The sequence below is a fragment of the Bos mutus genome, chromosome 27, assembly GCF_027580195.1.
Source record: "Bos mutus isolate GX-2022 chromosome 27, NWIPB_WYAK_1.1, whole genome shotgun sequence".
Lineage (NCBI taxonomy): Eukaryota > Metazoa > Chordata > Mammalia > Artiodactyla > Bovidae > Bos > Bos mutus.
In genome coordinates this window covers 11,937,760-11,959,607 of record NC_091643.1, presented here as the reverse complement: position 1 = coordinate 11,959,607, position 21,848 = coordinate 11,937,760, and the positions used below count along the sequence as shown (strand labels likewise).

At 51.5% G+C, this 21,848-nt stretch overlaps 1 protein-coding gene across 8 annotated transcripts in view; it reads right to left on the bottom strand.

The window, feature by feature from the left end:
• The window catches only part of FGFR1 (fibroblast growth factor receptor 1), a 50,173-nt gene extending 37,727 nt beyond the window's left edge, over positions 1–12,446 (bottom strand). For 5 of the 8 annotated variants that reach the window (XM_070364316.1, XM_070364317.1, XM_070364320.1 and 2 more), the window contains exons 1-2: positions 12,199–12,332; positions 3,489–3,667 (exon numbers count right to left, since the gene is read on the bottom strand). In XM_070364316.1, coding sequence (XP_070220417.1) covers positions 3,489–3,579 — 91 coding nt within the window. In that variant the 5' untranslated portion in view covers positions 3,580–3,667; positions 12,199–12,332. Of the gene's footprint in view, positions 1–3,488; positions 3,668–11,892; positions 12,051–12,198 lie in introns of those variants that run through there. The other 3 variants (XM_070364318.1, XM_070364319.1, XM_070364315.1) reach the window with 3 other exon arrangements.
• Between the last annotated feature and the right edge of the window lie 9,402 nt (positions 12,447–21,848).

Here is a 21,848-nt window from a genome sequence, read left to right as displayed (position 1 = left end):
CATCAAGACGAGTGGATTTCCTACTTCTGCATCCTAAGGTGTTCCAAGCGTGGCCATGAAGCAAGCCCCTTATCACCTGATGCTTCCCCGGAAAAGGTACCCACGGCTCCCACGTATGGTTCATTGACTATGTCCAGCCAGGGTTCTGAGAGCTTTGCAGACATTCACATCTGATATTCACAAGGATCTCTGGAGTAGATGTTCATTACCAATAAATATTGCAGAGTGGCGGAGAGGGACAGCCAACAGGCAACAGTCGGTAAGAAACGGAGCCAAAATCCAAACCAGGGCAGTCCAGGGGAAACTTCATGCCCATAGTACATGAACATAACATACACGAATGCTCACAGCAGTTTTAGTAATAACAGCCCAAAGTGTGAACAGCCCAAATGGCCACCACCAAGTGAAGGGATACACATTCACCAGGTAATTTCATTATGAGAAATTCTAAAGTAGGCAAAATTAACCTGCAGTGACATCAAGTAGATCCGCCACTGCCCGAGCCCAGTGGACTGCAAAGGGGGCACGAGGCAAGGTTTGGGGATGATGAAAATGTTTCATGTCTTTTTAACTGAGGGTGTAGTTACGTGGGATAATACTATATTTATCAAACACACCGAGCTCTACACTTACGATCAGTGCATTTTACAGAATGTAAGTGATACCTCAGTTAAGCTGAATTTTTTAAAACATGGCACTATTCCTTCCTTCTTCACCACCACATCGCCTCCTAACAGCCCCCTCTCCCACCCCCTCCCTCCTGTTCAGGGGAGCAGGGACTTCGTCCTGACCAAGACTTCCAGCGCACAACCCCCCGCCCCCACCCGCCCCCAGCTTCCTCTCCCAGTCTGGACACAGCCAGAAGCTTCAAGGACTCTTTCCCCCTGCCCTCCACTCCTTATCCTTGGACCCTTGGACATTCCTTTTCTGTTTACTGGAGCCCAGGCTCGAGATGCTTACTATTCAGTTTCTCTACCCTTCATTCCCAGGCTGCAAAAGGGTTTGTTAGAGAAAGTGGAAAAAAAAAAAAACAACTTTGGGGTTGAGCGTAAACTCATATCCTCAAACCTAACCCACCCCTCTTCGTGGCTGCCCATTGCTGTGGCTGACCCCAATTTCTACCTGCTCCTCACAAACCTCCCATCCTGACTCACCTCCTTTACACTCGCCTTGTCTGTCTCTGAGGCTTCCCTGGTGGCTCAGACCGTAAAGCGTCTGCCTGCAACGCAGGAGACCTGGGTTCGATCCCTGGGTTGGGAAGATCCCCTGGAGAAGGGAATGGCCACCCACTCCAGGGTGGCCCTACCCTTGCCTGGAAAATCCCAGGGACGGAGGAGCCTGGTGGGCTATAGTCCATGGGGTTGCAAAGAGTCTAATATGACTTCTCTTTCTCTATCTGTGTCTCTGAACCTACTGAAGCCTATAGGTTTTATTTCTATAGTATCTCTGCTGTTTTTCCTTCCTTTACAACCCTCAACCCTAGTTCACTCCCTTTTTCCAGCTAGACATGCAAAAACAACTGTTAAAGTAACTCGCCTCTGGGGACTTCCCTGGTGCTTCACTGGTTAAGAATCTGCCTTTCAATGAATGCAGGGGACATGGGTTCAATCCTGGGTTGAGGAACTAAGTTCCCACAAGCCATGCGGCAACTAAGCCTGCCACAACTAGAAAGGCGCCCGCGTGCTGCAGCCAAAAAATAAAAGTAACTCATCTCTCTGGCAACAGTGGCGGCAGCAGTCATAACTAATCCATGCTTTACCAGCAAATGCTTTATGTGGATTATCTCACTGCATCCTGTGTCATTCTCCCCATTTTAAAGATAAGCAAGCTAAGGCTTAGTGTGTTTGAGTCATTTGTCAAAGCACGTAACGCTGCTATTAAGCGGTGGAGCACGACTGGAACCTAGGTCTGTCTGACTTCTTCCTCCCATTCGTCCAAACCCAAATGCTTGAAAATCTGAAAGCTGGATCATGTCACTTTCTGCTCAAGATTTTTCAAGACTCCCAGTATTTACCCATTTAAGTATAGTTTCCTCTGCAGGGGATTAAGGCTTCCATTCGCTAACTCAGTCCAATTTTTCCAGGCATGATGTCCTCCAACTACCTATGCATCAGGTGAGTCATTCTCAGAACGCCTTATACATCCTGCCCAGCACCCCCTCATGCTGTTCCACCTGGAACACCCCGAATTTCCTTCCCAGCCCCTGCCCATCCCTCTGGACCATTTCAGAAGCTCTCTGCTGCCCCGCTTCCCTGGCATTCCCACTGCACTTTGTTATAACTCCGCTGTGTGGTCTAAACACGGTCCACCTTGAATTTAGCTGTCTTTGTACCTGTCACCCTCTACCTGATGGTGAACTCCCTGTGGGTAGGATGGCCCCCTCTGCCCCACTTAGGGTCTCCAATATGTTCCAGGTCAGGCCCTGCCTTCAGTTCTGTCATTGAATGCAACAGGTACCTGCTTGCTCCAGCCTGCTTGCTCCAGCTTCTAGAAAGCCCCCTTCACCCTTCTCCCTCCTTCTCCATCACCCTACAAGGGGATAAACACGCTCACTCTTCATCTGTCACTCACGCAGGTCCTGCGAGTGAGACTGGTGGCCCTTGACACGCAGTCACCATGTCACACGCACGCCTGAGCCCTTCACCCAGTGCCTGCCAACCTCCTCTGCTTCTGTCATCAGCTGCTGAGTCATAAGCCACACTACCTCTTGGCAGCAGAAATGCCCAAATATTAGTTCTCAAAGACCTTCAAAAGCTGCCAGGTGTGCCGTACCTGTAATCTCCACGAGGTATTTTCACAAGTCCGGAAAAATGCCATCAGCAGTGGGGGCAAATCTTTCCTGTTACTAAAAATCCCCCTGAGTTCCCAGTAAACTACAGGTCTCTACCAGCACCCTCGTCCCGCAGTGCTCTTCAAAATCTCTTTGAAATCCCTCCAGCAGTTTATCCGAAGCAAACCTCTTACGAAGCCTCCCAACAGGGCTTGTGAGACATGGTCAAGACAGACAGAATAGCAGGCATGTGGCCATGATGGCCAACCCTCATAAAAGACATGTCTTGGGAACGATTTCTAGAAGCCAGAGGTCTGTATGAAGCTCCCACATCCCTCCACATCCTCTGTAGACCATCCAAGTTCTAAATCCAAATTCACAGGTCACCACACCCAACGGCACCGCCTAGCCCCCACTTTAGACACCATCCAGCTTAGGGAACTGGCTCTTGGGTTCCAACCAGAAGCTCTTTTTTCAAGAGAAGAAAAGCACAGACCCACCCTGAGCATGTCACCTCTGGCAGATGGATGTCGTCGGCCTTTACAACCCAACCTCTGATGAAGCTGGCTGCATTTACTGGCAGGCCCCAGCCAGCTCAGGGGTTTCTCCTGCAGGCCCCCTGGGATGGAATCTGCCTGGCTGAGCACATCACATCCGGCCTGGCCCACCCTGCTGCTGAGGGCCGTGTGCCCGCGCTGGACCTCTGCCTGCGCCTTACCTTGCTCCGGCAAGGTCGGGGCCGGCTTGGCAGTGCAGAGCGTGGCTGTGACCAGCACGGCCCAGAAGAGGAGACACTTCCGGCTCCACATCCCAGTTCTGCGGTTAGAGGTTGGTGACCAGGCTCCACACCTCCATGGAGACTCCGCCGTGGGCTCGATCCTCCTTTGCAAGCTGACTCTGGGGAAAAGGAAAAAAAAAAAACAAAACCCCAAGTTAGGAGGGTCTGAATGGTGGGGTGGGGGGTCTCCCACACTGCAAGGAGAAAAAAAAGAGGGAAACCTGTCACACGACCACCCTGCCCAGAAGGTGCCCAAAGCAATCTCTTACTCCTTCAGACACAAAGAAGGGAATTGTTGTCCTGCCCCAACGCTGAACTGGAGGTTAGAAGCCTTAATTAGACCAAGGAGGGCTTTAATTCACTCCAACAACTATTTACTGAGTGTGGACTGTTTCCCATATTGGGAAAATCGTTATCAAGCTCCCCAAGGCATGATGAGCCCCACGATCGATTGTGCTGGGAAAGCGAACAGCCTCAGGAAAGTCTCCCAGAGGGGGCCCGGGGGTACGAATGTGACCTCTCCCAGGATAAGTCTTCATTCCCTCTAGGGCACACCAACCCTTGTGAGGGGTGAAGAGAGATGAGGAATCATAGAATAAGTCCCCAGACTGAGAGCCACGTGAGATGCTGACCCTCTCTGAACCCACACGGCAAGGAAGCTGAAATAAGCCATCTCCAGGGTGCTTTCTTTTTGTCTCCAAAACTGGACCCATCATGGGGACCTCTAGGATTCCAGCAGCTTTCCCTCATGGAGACAACACAACTCTCACCAGCTACTTAAACAAGGCTTCCAAGTGGGGAGCCGTGAGATGGGGAGCCCAGTTCTCCCTGAGACCGAGAGGTGACAGCAGTCGTCCAGCGGAAATGGATCCAGACATGGGGAAAGGTCGTGCAGAAGAAGGTTTCTTGCAAGGCCTGACTCAAAGATGGCTCATGCCAACCCCGGTGAAAGGCAGGGACTGCGGCCCTTTATCCTTCTCCTGTCTGAAAGTGTTAGTCACTCAGTCACGTCCGACTCTTTGCGACCCCATGAACTGTAGCCCGCCAGGCTCCTCTGTCCATGGGATTCTCCAGGCAAGAACAGTGGAGTGGGTTGCCATTTCCTCCTCCAGGGGAATCTCCCTAACCCAGGGATCGAACCCAGGTCTTCCACATTGCAGGCAGATTCTTTACTGTGTGAGCCACCTAGGAAGTCCTTCTCATGTCTAGAGCAGCAACATGTAAAACAGTCCTCCAGGGTCTTCAGGATAATGGTCTTTGCTGCTCAACCTTTCCTAAGTGATAACCCTTCTGGGCACCATTTGGGCTGCAAGGGGATGACCCTCTCAGTCCTCCAGGTGGCTTTTGTCCTAAATACTCCAGGGAACCATCCGAGTTATTCAGAGAATCCACTTCCCCGGAACATGTCCTCATGTGGTGCTTCAGCCTGGCCTCCCCGGAGCCAGACGGGGCCCCTTGTGAGTGAGTCAGTCCCGGCTGGCAGAAAAACCCCTGGATTCCTGGCCTCGTTCTCAAGTGCCTGCCAGCGCGGAAGACGCAGGCGGTGCCTGCGTCCCTCCCAAGGCTTTCCTGAAATGTTTTAATGATTTCAAATCAAACGAGAAGTAAACATTTCTGTTTTTCTGAATTTAGGAAAAGGACTAGACGAGACAGAATCGAGTAAGTATTTACTGTACCTAAAACCCATGCCAAGTGTGGACTATGTACGATTTTAAACTATAAAACTTCAGCTCTTCTTCACTATGAACTTCGGGGAGGGTGGGAATTATTATTGCCCTTTAAGCAATGGGGAAACTGAGACTCAAAGAGGTTAAGTGCTTTGCCCAGGGTGGGCAAGAGGGGAGGCAAGAGCATGAGGTCTCCATCACCTGGGCTTTCGGAATACAGTGGGGATGATCAGGGACTTCCCTGGTGGTCCAGTGGCTAAGACCCAGGCTCCCAACGCAGGGGACCTGGGTTCAATCCCAGGTCTGGGAACTAGATCTCATATGCTGCAATTAAGAATTTGCATGGGGACTTCCCTGGTGGTGCAGTGGTTAAGAATCTGACTTCCAAAGCAAGGGACCTGGGTTTGATCCCTGGTCAGGGAACTAAGATCCCACATGCTGAAGAGCAAAGAAGCCTGTGCGCTACAACGAGCCACAGCTAAGATCCGACAGATAGAAAAAAAAAAGAACTGCATGCTGCAACTAATTTATTTATTTGGCACAGCCAAATAAATAAATACAAATAAATATATATAAAAAAATGGCATGATCAAAACTGGCTCTACCGGATGAAAGCTTATTTTCTCCAGAGGGTAATTCCCCGTGTCTTACAGAAACCATGTAGATAAGGACAGATCCCAGGTGATTCTGGCAATGGGAAAGGGTTTTCTTTCTTTTTTGCCCCAACCATTTATTAATTGATTTACTTTATATTTGGCTGTGCTGGGTCTCTGTTGCTGCACTCGGGCTTTCTCTAGTTGCAGCAAGTGGGGGCCACTCCCTAGGTGCGGTATGTGAGCTTCCATTACAGTGGCCGCTTTTGTTGCAGAACACAGCTCTAGGTGCAGAGGCTTCAGCAGCTGCAGCACGCGGGCTCAGTAGTGGCCCACGGGCTTAGTTGCTCCTCGACAAGCGAAGCTTTGATTCTCAACTTCTTGGCTCAAGAGAAGACCCTTGGAAGCAGCTCCTGGGGGTACCATCTAGGACACAGGACAGGCCGGATCCCCAGCCAGGGACAGAAGTGATGCTGGCCAGAGAATATGCTGAAACCACCTTCCACATCTCGTTACATCCCAAAGATACACCAAATGCATGCAGGGCAGTCACCGAGAAAGGTACACCTGACTAAGAACCTCAATAAGTCCCCTAGAATGGCCAGAGTCAGGAACGAATTTTTAGTACCCAAGGAGAAAGGGTGGTATCATCTTGAGATGAAAAAGCTGGTTTTCAAAGGTAGCAGGGAGGCAGGTCCCACCACTACTTGATCACTCTGCCTACCCCCCCTGCCAACCCCCAAGAGCCTGGCCACCTCCTGGCAGGTGGGGTCTGGCTGCTGGCCGCCCTCTTTTTCGGCTCTGCAATCAACACATTTCAAACTAATCTGGCAGCTTCCCTGCAAAGTCTCTTCCGTTCCTCCCCTTCTGGGCACTGAGTCCCCAGCCTGTAAAACAAAAGATGTTCAGAAAACCCAGCTCCCTGGGCAACCCCTTCTGGAACCAGAAGGTAAGTTGGGTACACATCCCGCTGCGGAAAACACAGCGACACAGACCACTAGTCCACACGCTGTCTGGAACCCTAGGGACTGTCCCCTCCCCCTTCACCTCACCTTCTTCCCATTCTACTAATTAAGGAATTCTTTAAGTCCCTTAGGGACAGTCTCCTTCCTCCACTGCTTGACAGATGTGACCTGTAGCCCCGCAGGTGCACACAGCAGCTGGCCCCATCAGCCTCTCTCCAGCAGTTTCGTCTCCTGGGACTGGCAGCCCAGCTCTGGCTCTGGGTGCAGAGGTCCTCACTGGGGGGCGAGGAGGGGGAAAAAGAAGGAAGAGGGGCAGGGAGAGGACACGTGACATCTCGGTTTTCCCACTTGTCGTCAGAGGGAGCTGAAATATTATAGTTGCCTTGCCTACACCACAGCGGGTGACGAGCCTTAAACCCGCAGCGTGGGTGAAAGGACTTGCTCTCTCCTCTTGAAAACACTAATCAAATGTAAGGAATTATCTATAAACATTGTGCTTTGAGTCACTCCTTGATAGCACTCTCAGGGGACTTTGGTAATTGGCAACCGGAGGACATGAACTTCCTGCCTTTGCAAAACCATTTCTCCCTCTCCAGTCTTTCCAAACCCCATACTCTAGACCTTGGGGTCCCGTTCCGTGTGGCCCCCGTGGCTATGGAACCCTTAAAATGTGGCCAGTGCAAGTCAGAATGTGTTGGAAATGAAAAGTACGTACTAGAATGTACAGTCTCTCAATGATTTTTTAAAAATACTGATTACATGTTCAAATGATAATGTTTCACATATACTGGGCTAAATCAGATATATTATTGACATCCAGGTGAACTAATGAAAATGCACTTCACCTGTTCCCTTTTCAAATGTGGCCACTAGAAAACTCTGAGATTCCACGCGGCCTGTGTTACTCTATAGGGGACAGGACAGCTCTGGGTAACCTCCACGGCCTGCCAAGCGCTTCTTCTTTGCCCTTCCTCTATCCTTGGCAGGCCACGCTCTCTCATTCCTCTCTCATTCTCTGAGCCCCACCTCAAACTGCCACGTCTTCCACAAGTCTTTCTTGGGCCTTTCGAGGATCCTCTGAATTTCCAAAAACGTCCATCATAGGGTGGCAAGCTCCTATAGAGGAGGGTCTGCATTGGTTTACTCCTTGCTAACACCCTTAGCACCTAACACCTACAGAGCGGATGCTGCTGCATTTGGTAACTGGATGAATAAATGAACAAAACAAAGAAGGGCCGATTGGAAAGAAACTGACAGAGCTGCGCTTGCAGAGAAGAGGTTGACAACGCCAGAGAAAATCATCAGGCGTCCCTGTTAGCCAGCCAAACTCGATTACAAAGCATACCAACCCGGACATTTTCTAAACATCTTGATTCCTCAGACTTGAGGAAGTAATGCCAAAACTTTAATCCCTTTAGTTGGGAATAACACTTCTTAACAGAAATGGTTGCTTTTCCCCAAAGTGAGCATTCCCTACTCCCGGCGGAGAGTGGCAGGGCAAATACTCCACAAACACCCAACAAAACACACGCAGCTCGGCTTGCGAAACATGAGTGGGTCCAACAGAAACGGTCATTTAAAAGTTTTGAGTCCTTGTAAAAAAAAAAAGTGCCCAGATGTCCCTGGGACTGAGGTATGTAAGAAATGAGTAATAAGAAGAGAAACTCTAACTGTCCCACCGTAATCTAGGAAGACTTGCCACCGAAGAAGGATGGCTTGTGGACCACCATACGCTTGGAGGTGTTCACCCAGGTGAGGGCTGTTTTCTTGGAGCCCAAATGTGGCTCCTTGTAATTGCAAGTGGAATGGTGATGAGCAGGGAATTTCTATCTCAGGAAGATGTAACCTTAGGGGGAAAAGCAATTCTCTTAGTCCAGGTCGGCTTTTTAATCCTCTCTGGAAACCCCAGAATCTTCTCTGAAGCTCTGCATCTGGACTCCCAACAAGTCCTGGGGTTGACTCAGACCTTTTACAAAGCTCTTGGGAAGCCAAATGCAATACCTATTTCCCAAGAGGAAATTAAAACTCCTCTCCAGTGAGGTGAGGCCTTTTCAGAGTAAGATGTTTGAATCACTTACTCTGTAGCTCCTTTTCCTCCTGCAGCAACAGGCTGAAACCTTCCTAGGAAGCTCTTAACCACGGCCATTTTGATGAGAGAGATTAAAAAATGGAGACCTGAAGAAAGTGTTCAGAGGCTGCTAAAGGCCCAAGCTCACAGGAGCAAATCTCTTATTTTAGGACTCTTTTTTTTTTTCCAGGCCAAAACAAACAAAAAACACTCCCCAAACACCCCCAAACAAACAAAAAGCAGACAACTAAAAGCCAAAGCAGCCCAGCCTGCTCTCGGTGGCTGGAGGCTACCCCCTCTATTCTCAACTCCATCCTCCTGGCCTCTGGAGTCCACAGGAACAAAGCTGGACCAGACCTGAGAGAACATCTGGAGATGTTCTGATCCTCTGCCCCAGGAGGGGTGGGGCCATAGCACCTTCCAGGCTCCTTCTCTGTGTCTTCTCCTGCTTTTGGCTTCACTTGCTATTCTAAGGGTGCCTAACGGAACTTTCTCACATCCTCCATGGCCAGGAGCCAAGGAAAAGAAGTACCCAAGGCTGTCTACTTGGGAGCCAAAGAAAACAGTGCCCACTCTGGCCCAAATCCCATTCGTGAAAAATGCCTCCCCAACGCGCATTTGTACGGGCACCGTCAGAGCAGACAGCGCGCGGCACGCACACTGTCCAAGTGGCTCTTCACCCGGATGACCCTCATTAAAAAGCTGACACTCCGCTATGACTAAGAATAAATGCAACAGATATTTCAACGAGCTCCTCACCCGATGCAGTATGCAACCATCGCCGGCTGGAGCCGAGACCCCCGGCAGCTTCCCAGTCCCCAAACACCTTGTATTCCTCGGGGAGGGGGGCGGGGGGCGGTCCACTGCAGCAGCCCTGGAGGTCTTCCCAGCTAACTGGGGGCGGGGGCGGGGGAGGTGGGGAGAATACGTAAACAAGTCATTAGGGAGGCAGGCCATCCTCCCTAAGGTCTCTGGGTCTCCCCTCCAGCACCACCAAGGGCTCCCCCTGGGTCACTGGAAGGAAGGCTGATGACCCAGGCTTGGGGCGGGGGGTAATTAACCAGACAGAGGCACGTCCCAAGGGGCCCTGCTACTTAGCTTTTAAACAAGCCTCAGGGAGGAAACTGGGAGCCCGGGCCAATAGTTGGGGTGGGGGTGGGGGGAATGGCCACTTTCTGCCCCACAGTCTCAAGGCTAAGGTTGTACAATTTAGACGGTTTTCCAAAAAAAGCGCAGGGCCGGAGGTGCAAAGGATAGAGCGCCATCTGCGGAGGAAACAGTCACCTTAATTACCATGTCTAGAGAAAGTGCGATTTCATTACAGCCTCCGAACAACCGCCCAAAGGAGGAAACCAGAGAAGTGTTTTCAATTTGAAAGAGGCTGGAGAGGAGAGGGTGAGAGACCAACTCTCCCCACCCTCTCGCAACTTTGGAACCAGAAAGCGCTTTCCTGCCTCAAAGGGCAGAACCAAAAAACCCTCAACAGGTCAACCCCTTTCAAACCTGCGGCCGGCGCGGACTTGGTAAAACGCCCCACGTTAGCCTCCGGGAGCGGCCGCCCAAAGAAAGAACTCCTTCAAAACACCGAGGGAGCCACAGCCCGGGCCCCCCTCCCACGCCCAAGCCGCTGCGCCCCGGGCTCGCTCCAGGGAGGGTGGAAAAGGGGACGCGTGACGCCACCGCCGGGCGGCCCGAGACCCGGCGGCGGGCTCCGGACAGGGTCAGACACTCCCGCCGCTCCGGCTCTAACTGAAAAGGGAGGAGACTGCAATGCTCCGGTTCCAGAAACTTCTGTCAGGGCCAGCTCTGGGTCAGACCGATGGCCAAAGAGGCCACCACTTATCCGATAAGATATTGTCACCCCCTAAACCTCGGCCCTCTCGCCGGCGATGCTTCTTTCTCGCACGAGCCTGAAAGCGCCAGTACAGCCTAAGTACCCTGGCATCCAGGGTAACTTCTTTTCTCCCCCAGTCCCAGCGCCTCGTCCCCAGGTCTTAAGAAAAACTCGTAAAGAGCGAGGTGATGAGGACAAGTTATAGGATCTCCATTTCGATCCGGGGGAGGGGGCAGGGAGGAACAGGGACGTTCAAGCGGCTGTGGTGTACCCGGGTGGGGTGAAACGGAACCAGATGCGGCGGCTACATCTGGAAAATGGGGCGCGGCGGGGGGAGTGGTGGTGGTGAGGTGGGGGGAGACACGGCGGAAACTTTGAACAGGGCCAAAGCCTCTGGGTCCAGACAAGAGATGCAGGTTTCACCGCTCCCCAAGCCCCCGGCTCCCCAACCAGAGGCATCTGACTGCTTTCATAGGATCTGGGTTAAATGATTCCATCTACAACGTTAATAAATTCCTCTGCAAACGAAGGTTCCAGCCCCTCTCTCTCTTCTCCTCACCCCAAACATAGCGGGAAAGGGGAGCGGGAAGGGGGCAGAGGGTTCTGGGCCCGCGAAGCAACAAGCATCGGTGCCGAGCGAACCGCACCGGACAAAACCCTCATCCCTTCCCCCACCTCCTCGAACCAGATAGGAACTGACCAATCCCCTCCCCCCGACCCTGTAATGGGGCTTAACCTCACCCGCTGGGCGCCCTCCCCTTCCCCAAACTTCCGACCCTTTCAGAGAGGGACTAAGTCGGAGATCAGCGCCTCTGGAAAAAGGGAATTCCTTTCTCGCTCTTCGCTGAAGCAGCTTCAGCCATTTGGTGACGACACCCCCCTTTAAAACCGACTGGAAGAGAAGCGAACCGACCCCTCCACTTCCTTCCCCCTTCAGGCCCCCAGCCGCCCACCCGCCTGCTGCAGTGACCCCAGACTTTCCCGGAGATGGAAAAGGATTTAGGAAGACCCCGGATTTTTTCTTTTTCTTTGCGTTCCACCCAAAGCTACCTGCTGGATCGGGGAGACTCCCCTTGGGTGGACTAAAAGGAGATGGTGTGGAATGCAACACACACACACACCCCACCTCGCTGCCCACCCCCGCCTGCCTCCCCAGGCCCAGGAAACCCAGGACCGCCGCCGCCTCGGCCCCGGGCCCTGTCCCTCCCCGGACTCACCGCGGAGCCGCCGCCGCCGCCTCGCCAGCTCCCCAGCGCGAGTTGGCGGAAAAGTTGGGCGGCGGGACGGGCGCGGGGAGGGGGCGCAGAAGGCGACGCGAGCGGAGGGAAGGGAGGGGAGACAAAAGGGGGGCGCCGGGCGCTGGGCAGGGAGCCGGGGGTGGAGAGGGGCGGGTAACGAGCGGAGGGAGGCGCCGGACCCGACTGCTCTGCGGCGGGGAGAGCGCGCAGCCGGGAGGCTCCGGCGCCGGGGGGCCGCCCGGGACGCCGAGCCCGCCCCGGATCCGGGGGCGCCGCGGCTCTTACCTCACCCGGCGCTGCGGTTCCGCCTCTGGAGAGTCCGCCGTGGCTCGTGCGGGCGGGCGGGAGTCCGCGTCCCTGGCTCCGGCCCGCCGCCCCCGGGCTCCGCTCGGGTCCTGGCGGGGCCGCGAGAGCCCCCGCGGCTGGCGCTCGACTCCCGGTGGCGCTCGGGGCTCGGCGCCTCCAGCCCGGGCGGGAACAATGGAGCAGAAGCTGGTGCCCCGGAGGCGGGGCGGGGGGAGGGCTCCCGTCCGCCGCCCGGGGTCTCCAGACCCTGTGGCCCCCCCCTCTCCAGCACCGGGCGGCGGCCCTCAGGCTTCTGGCAGCCCGGGCTCCATCGCCCGGCGGGGGCCCCGGCGCCGCGGCGTGCCCGACTGCCGCCCTGGTCCCCTGCGCCCGGTGGGGCGCCCCTCGGACCGGAGAAAAGTCCACGGGCTCCGCCGCTCTTCCAGCTGCGGCGCGCGCTCTCGGCCGGGGAAGGCGAGGTCGCCGCAATGCGCTAAGCGGAGTCTCGGGGCTGTCCGGACGTCGCCGCCCAGCTCTGGGCACAGCCCGGGCTCCTCCGCGCGCTGCGGCTGGACCAGACTTCGGGCTCCCGCGCCGCGCCGCCGCCACAGGCGAGGCCGCCGCGCCAGTGCCCGCAGGAGCGCTCCGAGCGCTATGCGCCGGTAAGGCGCGAGGGCTCCCTCTCTCACTCCCACCCCGCGCTGGTCCCACCTCCTCCTCCTCCCCCTGCCACTGCCTGCTGGGCCTTGTAGTTCTGAACCGAGGGCCCCCGAGAAGGGGGGAGCGGATTGAGCCGCCCGGCGATCCGCTGCTCCTTTGCCTCAGTCTGTCTGGCCTCCTTTGACGCGCGTGCCCGCCCCTCCAACTGTACCCCTCCAGGAGGGAGCACGAATTTCGGGCCATGGACGGATGAGCAGTTGGAGGGATGGAGATGAGACCCTGAAGCCCTCAGGTTGCACATGGACTCTGACCGTGTGCCCTGGGGAAACGATGTTCTTGTTCTGTATCTCAGTTTTCACATCTGTGAAAGGGGATAGCAAAGAGATCAAACCAGTCAATCCTAAAGGTCAGTTCAGTTCAGTTGCTCAGCCGTGTCCGACTCTTTGCGACCCCATGGACTGTAGCACGCCAGGCTTCCCTATCCATCATCAACTCCCCGAGCTTGCTCAAACTCATGTCCATCGAGTCGGTGATGCCATCCGACCATCTCATCCTCTGTTGTCCCCTTCTCCTGCCTTCAATCTTTCCCAGCATCAGGCTCTTTTCCAATGACTCAGTTCTTCACATCCGGTGCCCAAAGTATGGGAGCTTCAGCTTCAGCATCAGTCCTTCCAGTGAGTATTCAGGATTGATTTCCTTCAGGATAGACTGGCTGGATCTCCTTGCAGTCCAAGGGACTCTCAAGAGTCTTCTCCAACACCACAGTTCAAAAGTATCAATTCTTTGGTGCTCAGCTTTCTTCATGGTCCAACTCTCACATCCATACATGACTACTGGAAAAACCATAGCTTTGACTACTGAAAAAACCATAGCTTTGACTAGATGGATCTTTGTTGGCAAAGTAATGTCTCTGCTTTTTAATGTGCTGTCTCTTGATGAAAGTGAAAGTGGAGAGTGAAAAAGTTGGCTTAAAGCTCAATATTCAGAAAACGAAGATCATGGCATCTGGTCCCATCACTTCATGGGAAATAGACTGGCAAACAGTGGAAACAGTGTCAGACTTTATTTTTTTGGGCTCCAAAATCACCGCAGATGGTGACTGCAGCCATGAAATAAAAAGATGCTTACTCCTTGAAAGAAAAGTAACCTAGATAGCACATTGAAAAGCAGAGACATTACTTTGCCAACAAAGGTCCGTCTAGTCAAGGCTATGGTTTTTCCAGTGGTCATGTATGGATGTGAGGGTTGCACTGTGAGGAAAGCTGAGCGCTGAAGAATTGATGCTTTTGAACTGTGGTGTTGGAGAAGACTCTTGAGAGTCCCTTGGACTGCAAGGAGATCCAACCAGTTCATTCTGAAGGAGATCAGCCCTGGGATTTCTTTGGAGGGAATGATGCTGAAGCTGGAACTCCAGTACTTTGGCCACCTCATGCAAAGAGTTGATTCATTGGAAAAGACTCTGATGCTGGGAGGGGTTGGGGGCAGGAAGAGAAGGGGATGACAAAGGATGAGATGGCTGAATGGCATCACTGACTCGATGGACGTGAATCTGAGTGAACTCCGGGAGTTGATGATGGACAGGGAGGCCTGGTGTGCTGCAATTCATGGGGTCACAAAGAGTCGGACATGACTGAGCAACTGAACTCAACTGAACTGAGGTTGGTCATAACTTTCCTTCCAAGGAGCAAGCATCTTTTGATTTCATGGCTGCAGTCACCATCTGCAGTAATTTTGGAGCCCAAGAGACCAACCCTAAACATTCATTGGAAGGACTGATGCTGAAGCTCCAATACTTTGGCCACCTAATGCAAAGAGCTGACTCGTTGGAAAAGACCCTGATGCTGGGAAAGATTGAAGACGGGAGGAGAAAGTGGCGACAGAGGATGGCATCACTGACTCAGTGGACATGAGTTTGAGCAAACTCTGGAAGATAGCGAAGGAGCAGGAAGCCCCTTGTGCTTGGGGTTGCAAGGAGTCAGAGACGACTTAGCCACTGAACAACAAAAAGGGGAACAATAGCACTTTCCATATACAGTTGAGGATTAAATAAAGACCTGCCGCAGAGTTACTGAGCAAAGTCAAATTGCTTTTATTCATGAGAAGTTTGATGGCTCCTCAGACACTTTGCTTCCATCTCACTTTCCCAAACATATGGCCTAGGTTTTGTGGTCCAGGGCTGCTGAGTCTTGTCAGTTCTGCAGCACCATTCTCCACCTCCGGAGTCTTCAGTCTGCAGCGAATGTTTCAGAAGCAAAGAGTGAAAGGAGCTAAGAGGTGTTGATTTGGAAATTGATCAAAGCCCACCCAGCACACACTCCAGTACTCCATGGAACTCAAGGGAAAGTAGCTAAAATGGCCTTTTGCCTGGGTCCTTCTGCAGGCTGGTATAATCTAGTGGTTCCCTGATCCAAATGGACATCAGTCCTCCCAAAAAGTTCTGAAAAATATAAATTCTTGGACCTGCTCAGACTTGAGAGATCAGGCTGTCCCAGGAAAGAGCAAAGAGTTTATATTTTTCTGCCGCTCCCATGGTGTCAGGTAGGGGACCACCTGCAGGTGAGAAGTGTGCCACCCTAGATATGATAGATACCTTCTTTCTGGCCCACTACTTAAGAACTGTTTGATTTTGGACAAGTCATGTATTTGAAAGAAATCAAGACCTGTTTACATGTTTTCCCTCAGTTGGCTGGGGCCCGCCTCACAAGGTTGTCACCAAAATCAAATAAAATAATGGAATTCAGTGCACTCAAAGTGTTACTTTTGATATAAATAAAGTTGCTGTGTAAGTTACTGGTAGGGCCTATTCCCTCATCCTCACCTCACTGAAACCCACAAGGTTGTGGAAGCTCAAAAACTGAACAAGACAACCGCCTCCCACCCCAAAGTTTAAGGAAAGTATCTCCAAGTTATTTCTTTTCTTTTATGGCTGTGCTGTGTGGCTTGTAGGACCTGAGTTCCCCCACCAGGGATGGAACCCAGGTCCTAGAAGTGAATGCATCAGGTCCTTACCACTGGACTGCCAGGAAATTCCCTTCAAGTTAGTTTTTGTATTGGACCAGCAGGTAAAAGAACAGTGACTATCATAGTGTTGTTCACATAGTAGGAGCTCAGTACATGTTTATGGACTGACTGACAAGTAAATAAATATTTACAAATGAATGAAAAAAAAACATTAAATACAAAGCAAGAACTCACATATTTGTGGAATAAATGAACTTCAGTCATCAATTTTTTTATTCATTTTAGGTTTTACATTTAGGTCCATGAACCACTTTGAGTTGGTTTCTGTAAATTGTGCAAGGCATGGTCAGTTGTTGCTGTGTTTTTTGTATAGAGGTATTCAAGTTTTCCAGCACCACGTGTTGCTCTGTACCATGTAGACTGTGGGATCGTAGTTCTCCAGCCCAGAATGGAACCGGCAGGGAAGTCCACTGGACCACAGGGAAGTCCCAGTTATCATTTATGGAGTTATCCCCCCTGTGAGCTTATCTCTCCACCCTTCAACCCTTCTGCTCCTGATTAAGTTCTATTCATTGGAAGGACTGATGCTGAAGCTGAAGCTCCCATACTTTGGGCACCTAATGCAAAGAACTGACTCATTGGAAAAGACCCTGATGCTGGGAAAGATTGAGGGCAGGAGGAGAAGGGGGCAACAGAGGATGAGATGGTTGGATGGCATCACCGACTTGATGGACATGAGTTTGAGCAAGCTCTGGGGGATGGCGAAGAACAGGGAAGCCTGGAGTGCTGCAGTCCATGAGGTAGCAAAGAGTTGAACACGACTTGTCAACTCAACAACAACAAAACAAGTTGCCCATATATTAGGCCTCTTTCATTTTCTTTCTTTATCAATTTTTATTTATTTATTTTTGGCTTTCCTGGATCTTCATTGCTTTGCTCATGCTTTCTCTAGTTGTGGAGAGCGGGGGCTCCTCTTCCTTGTAGTGTGGGGTCTTCTCATTGCTGTGGTTTCCTTGTTACGGAGCACAGGCTCTAGGCATGCCGGCTTCGCAGTTGTAGCATGTGGGCTTTCCTGCTCCTTGGCATGTGGAACCTTCCCAGAGCAGGGATCAAACCCATGTCCCTTGCACTGGCAGGCTGATTATTATCCAGTGTGCCACCAGAGACCTCCACCACCTTCATTTTAAATCCTGTTCATTCCAGCCCTGTAAGAAGGCCAGACTCACACTCCTCCCCCTAGGTGGGGCCTTCCCAGCCAATCTCCGCTCTATGAGTCCCTGGGATCCCTACTGACCTTCTGGTATATCCCACTGATTTGATATGTAACAAAACTGGTGGCTCACTTGGTAATGAGTCTGCTTGCAATGCAGGAGACCTGGGTTCGATTCCTGGGTGGGGAAGATCCTCTGGAGGAGGACAAGGAAACCCACTCCAGTATTCTTGCCTGGAGAATTCCATGGACAGAGAAGCCTGGCAGGCTACAATCTGTGGGGTCACAAGAGTCAGACACGACTGAGTGACTAAGCACACATTTCTTTGTTGGTTGTCTTTTTTACTCTTTCTTCTAACCAGCTCCCAAACTGTCTTAGGGCCTGGTTCCCATCTTGTATCTGACCTAGCTCGGGATTCCTCTCAGGAGGTGTTTCATTATATTGTTGGTGAACTTGATTACCAACCTGGGTGACCAGACAAGACAATATAGTTGGAGAGGGAATACAAGCCAAGACAGTCCAGCATTTAACATCCAACCAGTGTTTTCACACTTTGTTACTGCAAGAGAATAGATCACACTTCGTCTTTCTGATTCTTCTAAAACAGGGAGTTTTCCAGTCTTATTTATTTTTTGACCCTGAGGCATGTGTCTTATCTCCCTGACCAGGAACTGAACCCACACCCCCTGCTTTGGAAAGCAGTCTTAACCACTGGACCACTGGGGAGGTTCCAACAGGGTTTTATTGATTTATTTATTTTTAAATCCAGCCCTTTTGCCTTCTGATTTAGAAGCATTTTACAGGTACCTTGAATCCCACAGATGACGCTAAAGAATGTGTCCTTGATTTCAACAGAAAATGTTCAAATGTTGTTTCGATGTTCTGATGCTTGTCTGTTTGTTGTTGAGTGGCATCAACCTGGGGTTGAGGAAATGTCTCTGCAGGTGTAGCAAGAAACCAAAATGAAAGCAAGTGGTCAGCTTGGTAGTTCTCACTCCCTGAGTTCTCAGGGAAACAGCCAAAGACAGCACAGGAAAGGTGGGAAACCCAGGGAAGGAATGAATGAACAGGCCATCCACAGACCTCGGACGGGGCTCCTGAGTCATTGCGAGGCCAGGGCTTCTTTCCTCCCAGCCCAGCTCCCCTTGGGTGCTGCTGCTCCCCTTCCTCTTCCTGAAAGGGGGACCCTCCACTGGAGGATTGGGTCCCAGGCCAGTGAAGGGAGCGCCTCCCCAGGGCGGCCCCAGCCTCTCCGGGCAGAGAGGGGGTCAGATCGCCACTCTGCTTCTCTGTCCTGCTCTGGGGACTCCTGGCACCTTGCCTCTCTGCACAGAAATATAATCGTCCCTCTGAGATAACAAAGAGCTGGGAGGGTTGGGGAGGATCTGTAGGTCCTTCGCCCTGCCAGCTAGATGTTTAGGAGGGTGGGGAGGGGGACAAAGGCCCGCACGGCCTCGAGGACCTGATAACCGTCTGGGGACCTGTTGCCTCCTGTGTCTATGGGAGGAGGTGAGCGGTGCTGAATGAAACCCAGCAAAAAGGAGCTCTCCCCAAAGCCGGATCGGGTGTCTTTGTTTGGGAACACTGCAGAAAAGCCCTTCTCTCCTCCTGCAGTGTCCTCAGACCTCTTCCTTGAGAAGGCAGGCCCTCCCCTCCCCAGGGCTCCCCTGCCCCATCTGAGTCTAGTTATTTTAGGGCTCAGCTGTTCCCGCCAGCGATGAGGACCCTTGCTCCGCTGGCGTGGCCCTGCAGAGCTGACACCTCCCTGTTATGGAAGAGTGTGGAGGGGGAGGCTAGCAAAGCCTACCACCAGCGGGGCAGGAAGGGCTGGAGAGCAGCTCTAGCCAGCTCTGGGGGTTCCTCAGACTTGGGAGGGGTACCGATAGAGGCTGAACTGGTTGCAGGGGAGCAGCCTCGAGAGGAGGGAACCGTCCGGATTTCTCCCTCCACGGTGGAGGTTCACAGGTCCCCGGGAGCAGGTGGGCCGGCCAGCCTTTTGCCCTAGGCTCCTGGAGTTAGGGAGCGGCAGTCAGTTACCATCTGGCTGCCATTTGGTGACCCCTGGCTGTTCTCAGCACAGCTTCAGCATATCGGGGAAGGGAGGGTCTTGTTTGGCTTGGTGTTTCTGTAAATAACATTTCACTCTCTCCCGACCAACTGAGAGTGGGAAAGGGAGGTCTCAGATTCTCTGGCTTGAGTGCAACATTTATCCTCCGAGCACTGGGGTGGGGTGGTGGGGGAGGGGGACATCTCTTGTGTCAGGCACTGTGCTGGGCACATGGTTCCGAAGAATGAATGAGATGAGGGGGAGCTCATGCCCCGAGATGAGCCTCCAGGAGCTGACAATCTTGTTGGGGAGTCAGGGGCACCTGCTGAGTATTTGGGGAGGAGGTGGCTCAGGGGAAGTAATAATGCCTGAGTCTTGAAAGTGAAACTCACAAGCCCATGTGGGATGCTGAAGGAAGGCAAGATGGGAGAGTGCATGCATGTCAGGATGCTGAAGCTTCTGAATTGGCTTGCTCCGGAGAGATGAACTCAGTGCTGGGCACAGAACAAGTGCTCCATAAATGCTAACCTTGCTCTTCCATTTTAACCCAGAATCACCTCTTTGGGTGCCTTTTTTCAGGTATCTTTGTGGTGAGACTATCCAATCACCACCACCCTCAGATCCTCTGCCCAAGATCTGCAGTAAAGGATATATATTTTTTCCCACTAATCTCCTCTTTCCTTGCTGACCCCATCAAGATAAGCAGCCCCTTTTGTTACAGATTTAACCGTGAAACAAGAAGAAAATAACAAGAACACATATGGAGAAGCTAACAAGGCTTATAAAACCTCCATGATCCTAACAGCCGTGGTCCCTGGTCTAGGTTTCAGACCCCCTCCAGGATGCTCATGGCAAACCAGCTGGCCTTTTGTCCTCTGCTTTCCTTCAGAGCTCCCTGAACTATCCCCTCTTTCTGACCCCAAAGTACAAACCCTCTCCCAGTAAAAGCCGCCCGTCCAAACCACCGTGCTGGGGAGCTGAGAGGTGACAGAGGTGGCAGTGACCGAAAAGTGGACATTTGCATTTCTGAGGACTCCCCAGGAGTAGAGAACCCAGTTCCTGAGGCTTCTGCCCTGCCCAGGGACAAAGATCAAAGATGCAGGGTTAGACTGGGATACACCTTTGAAGTGGATTCCATCCAAGGATATGCTAACAGAGTTGCAGATGACTTCTCCTGGGTTGTTAAGAACTTTTGGTGATATCGGACAAGCAGGGTCAGAGAGGAAAAGAATTTAAAAATAGACAGTGTTAGGTTAGGAGAGATAGGCATGCATTTTAAAAGACAGAGAGATGAAGGTGTCAGTGAGGGTGTGGGAAAATGGACACCCCAAATGCTTGTTGGTGAGAGTGCTGAGGGTATAACCTCCTTGGGGACCATGTCATAATATTTATCAATATTTAAAAGGTACATACCTCACATACTCTTTGACCCAAAAATTCTTCTTTTAGGAATTCAAGATACAGATGTCCTTGTATGTGTAGAAAGACTGTGTATATAATATATATTAATACATAGATATGTTTATATAAAAAGACTATGTATATAACACATGGATATAGATATGTTTATATAATGTATATGATAATCATTACAACATTGTGGTTGCAAAACACCATACATAGGGCATCCATCCCTAACAAAACACCAGCCATAGGGCACTTGGTGAAATAAATCGTGGTCTATAAATGCAAAATTGTGCATTTATTAAAAGGAATATGATAGATCTATATGGAAGGGAAAGAGCAAGAAGCTTTGGACTGTACATATAACAGATCTTTTCTGTTTAAGGAAAGAACGGGGGCACACACACCATTACACAGGCAGATACCTGCCTGCCTGGCTCCTGCTAAGTTGCTTCATTCGTGTCCGACTCTTTGCAATCCCATGCACTGTAGCCCATCAGGGTCCTCTGTCCATGGGATTCTCCAGACAAGAAAACTGGAGTCAGCTGCCATGCCCTCTTCCAGGGAATCTTCCTGACCCAGGGATCAAACTACCGTCTCCTGCATTGCAGGCAGATTCTTTACCTCTGAGCCACTGGGGAAGCCCATATGCAGATACCTATATATGTGTGTGTTTATCTAATTGTAGATTACCTGGAAGGAAACTCTCACACACACAATAGGTGAATTGAATGTCTAGGGTGTAAGTCGGGGAAGGGGCCCTTCAGACTACCCTTTTGGACTACTATAACAATTTCATCCTGTGCCTATGTTTTTTCCCTCTTAGTTGAATGTCATTATTTAAAACAAAGCAAAGTTCTATGAACTAAACTATTATTAGCGGTTTCCTTTGTGATGCAGTTATAGGACACTTACGTTGTTTGTTTACATACCTTTCTATCATTTGAACTTTGGGAACGGAGCTTGTCTATAGGGTAGTCTCTACAGTCGATCAGGCTGAGTGCTGGGTGTGTGTTTCAGGGGCTAAAATTTCTGTGCACTTCTCCCCTGACCTCTGTCCAGAGGAAGTGGCACCTTCTTTTGTTCCTGACCATGTACTACTTTTATGATCAGCAAGATAATAAAGTAATGATGATATGATGATGGCATGTGTGGAAAAAGCAAAGGTACACTGAGTGCTATGACTTTATCTTCAGTAATCATGGAGACACATCCCACCAATGCACGTCCACGGGGACAGCGTTTAAGTGGCCACTCTCAGGCCTTCGCAGATGCACCCGTTCTTTCTTTCACAGTGACCACAGCCCCAACCACTCTGCAAAATGGCCCCTGATCTGAAGAGACAGAGAACAAGAAAGCTGATTTCT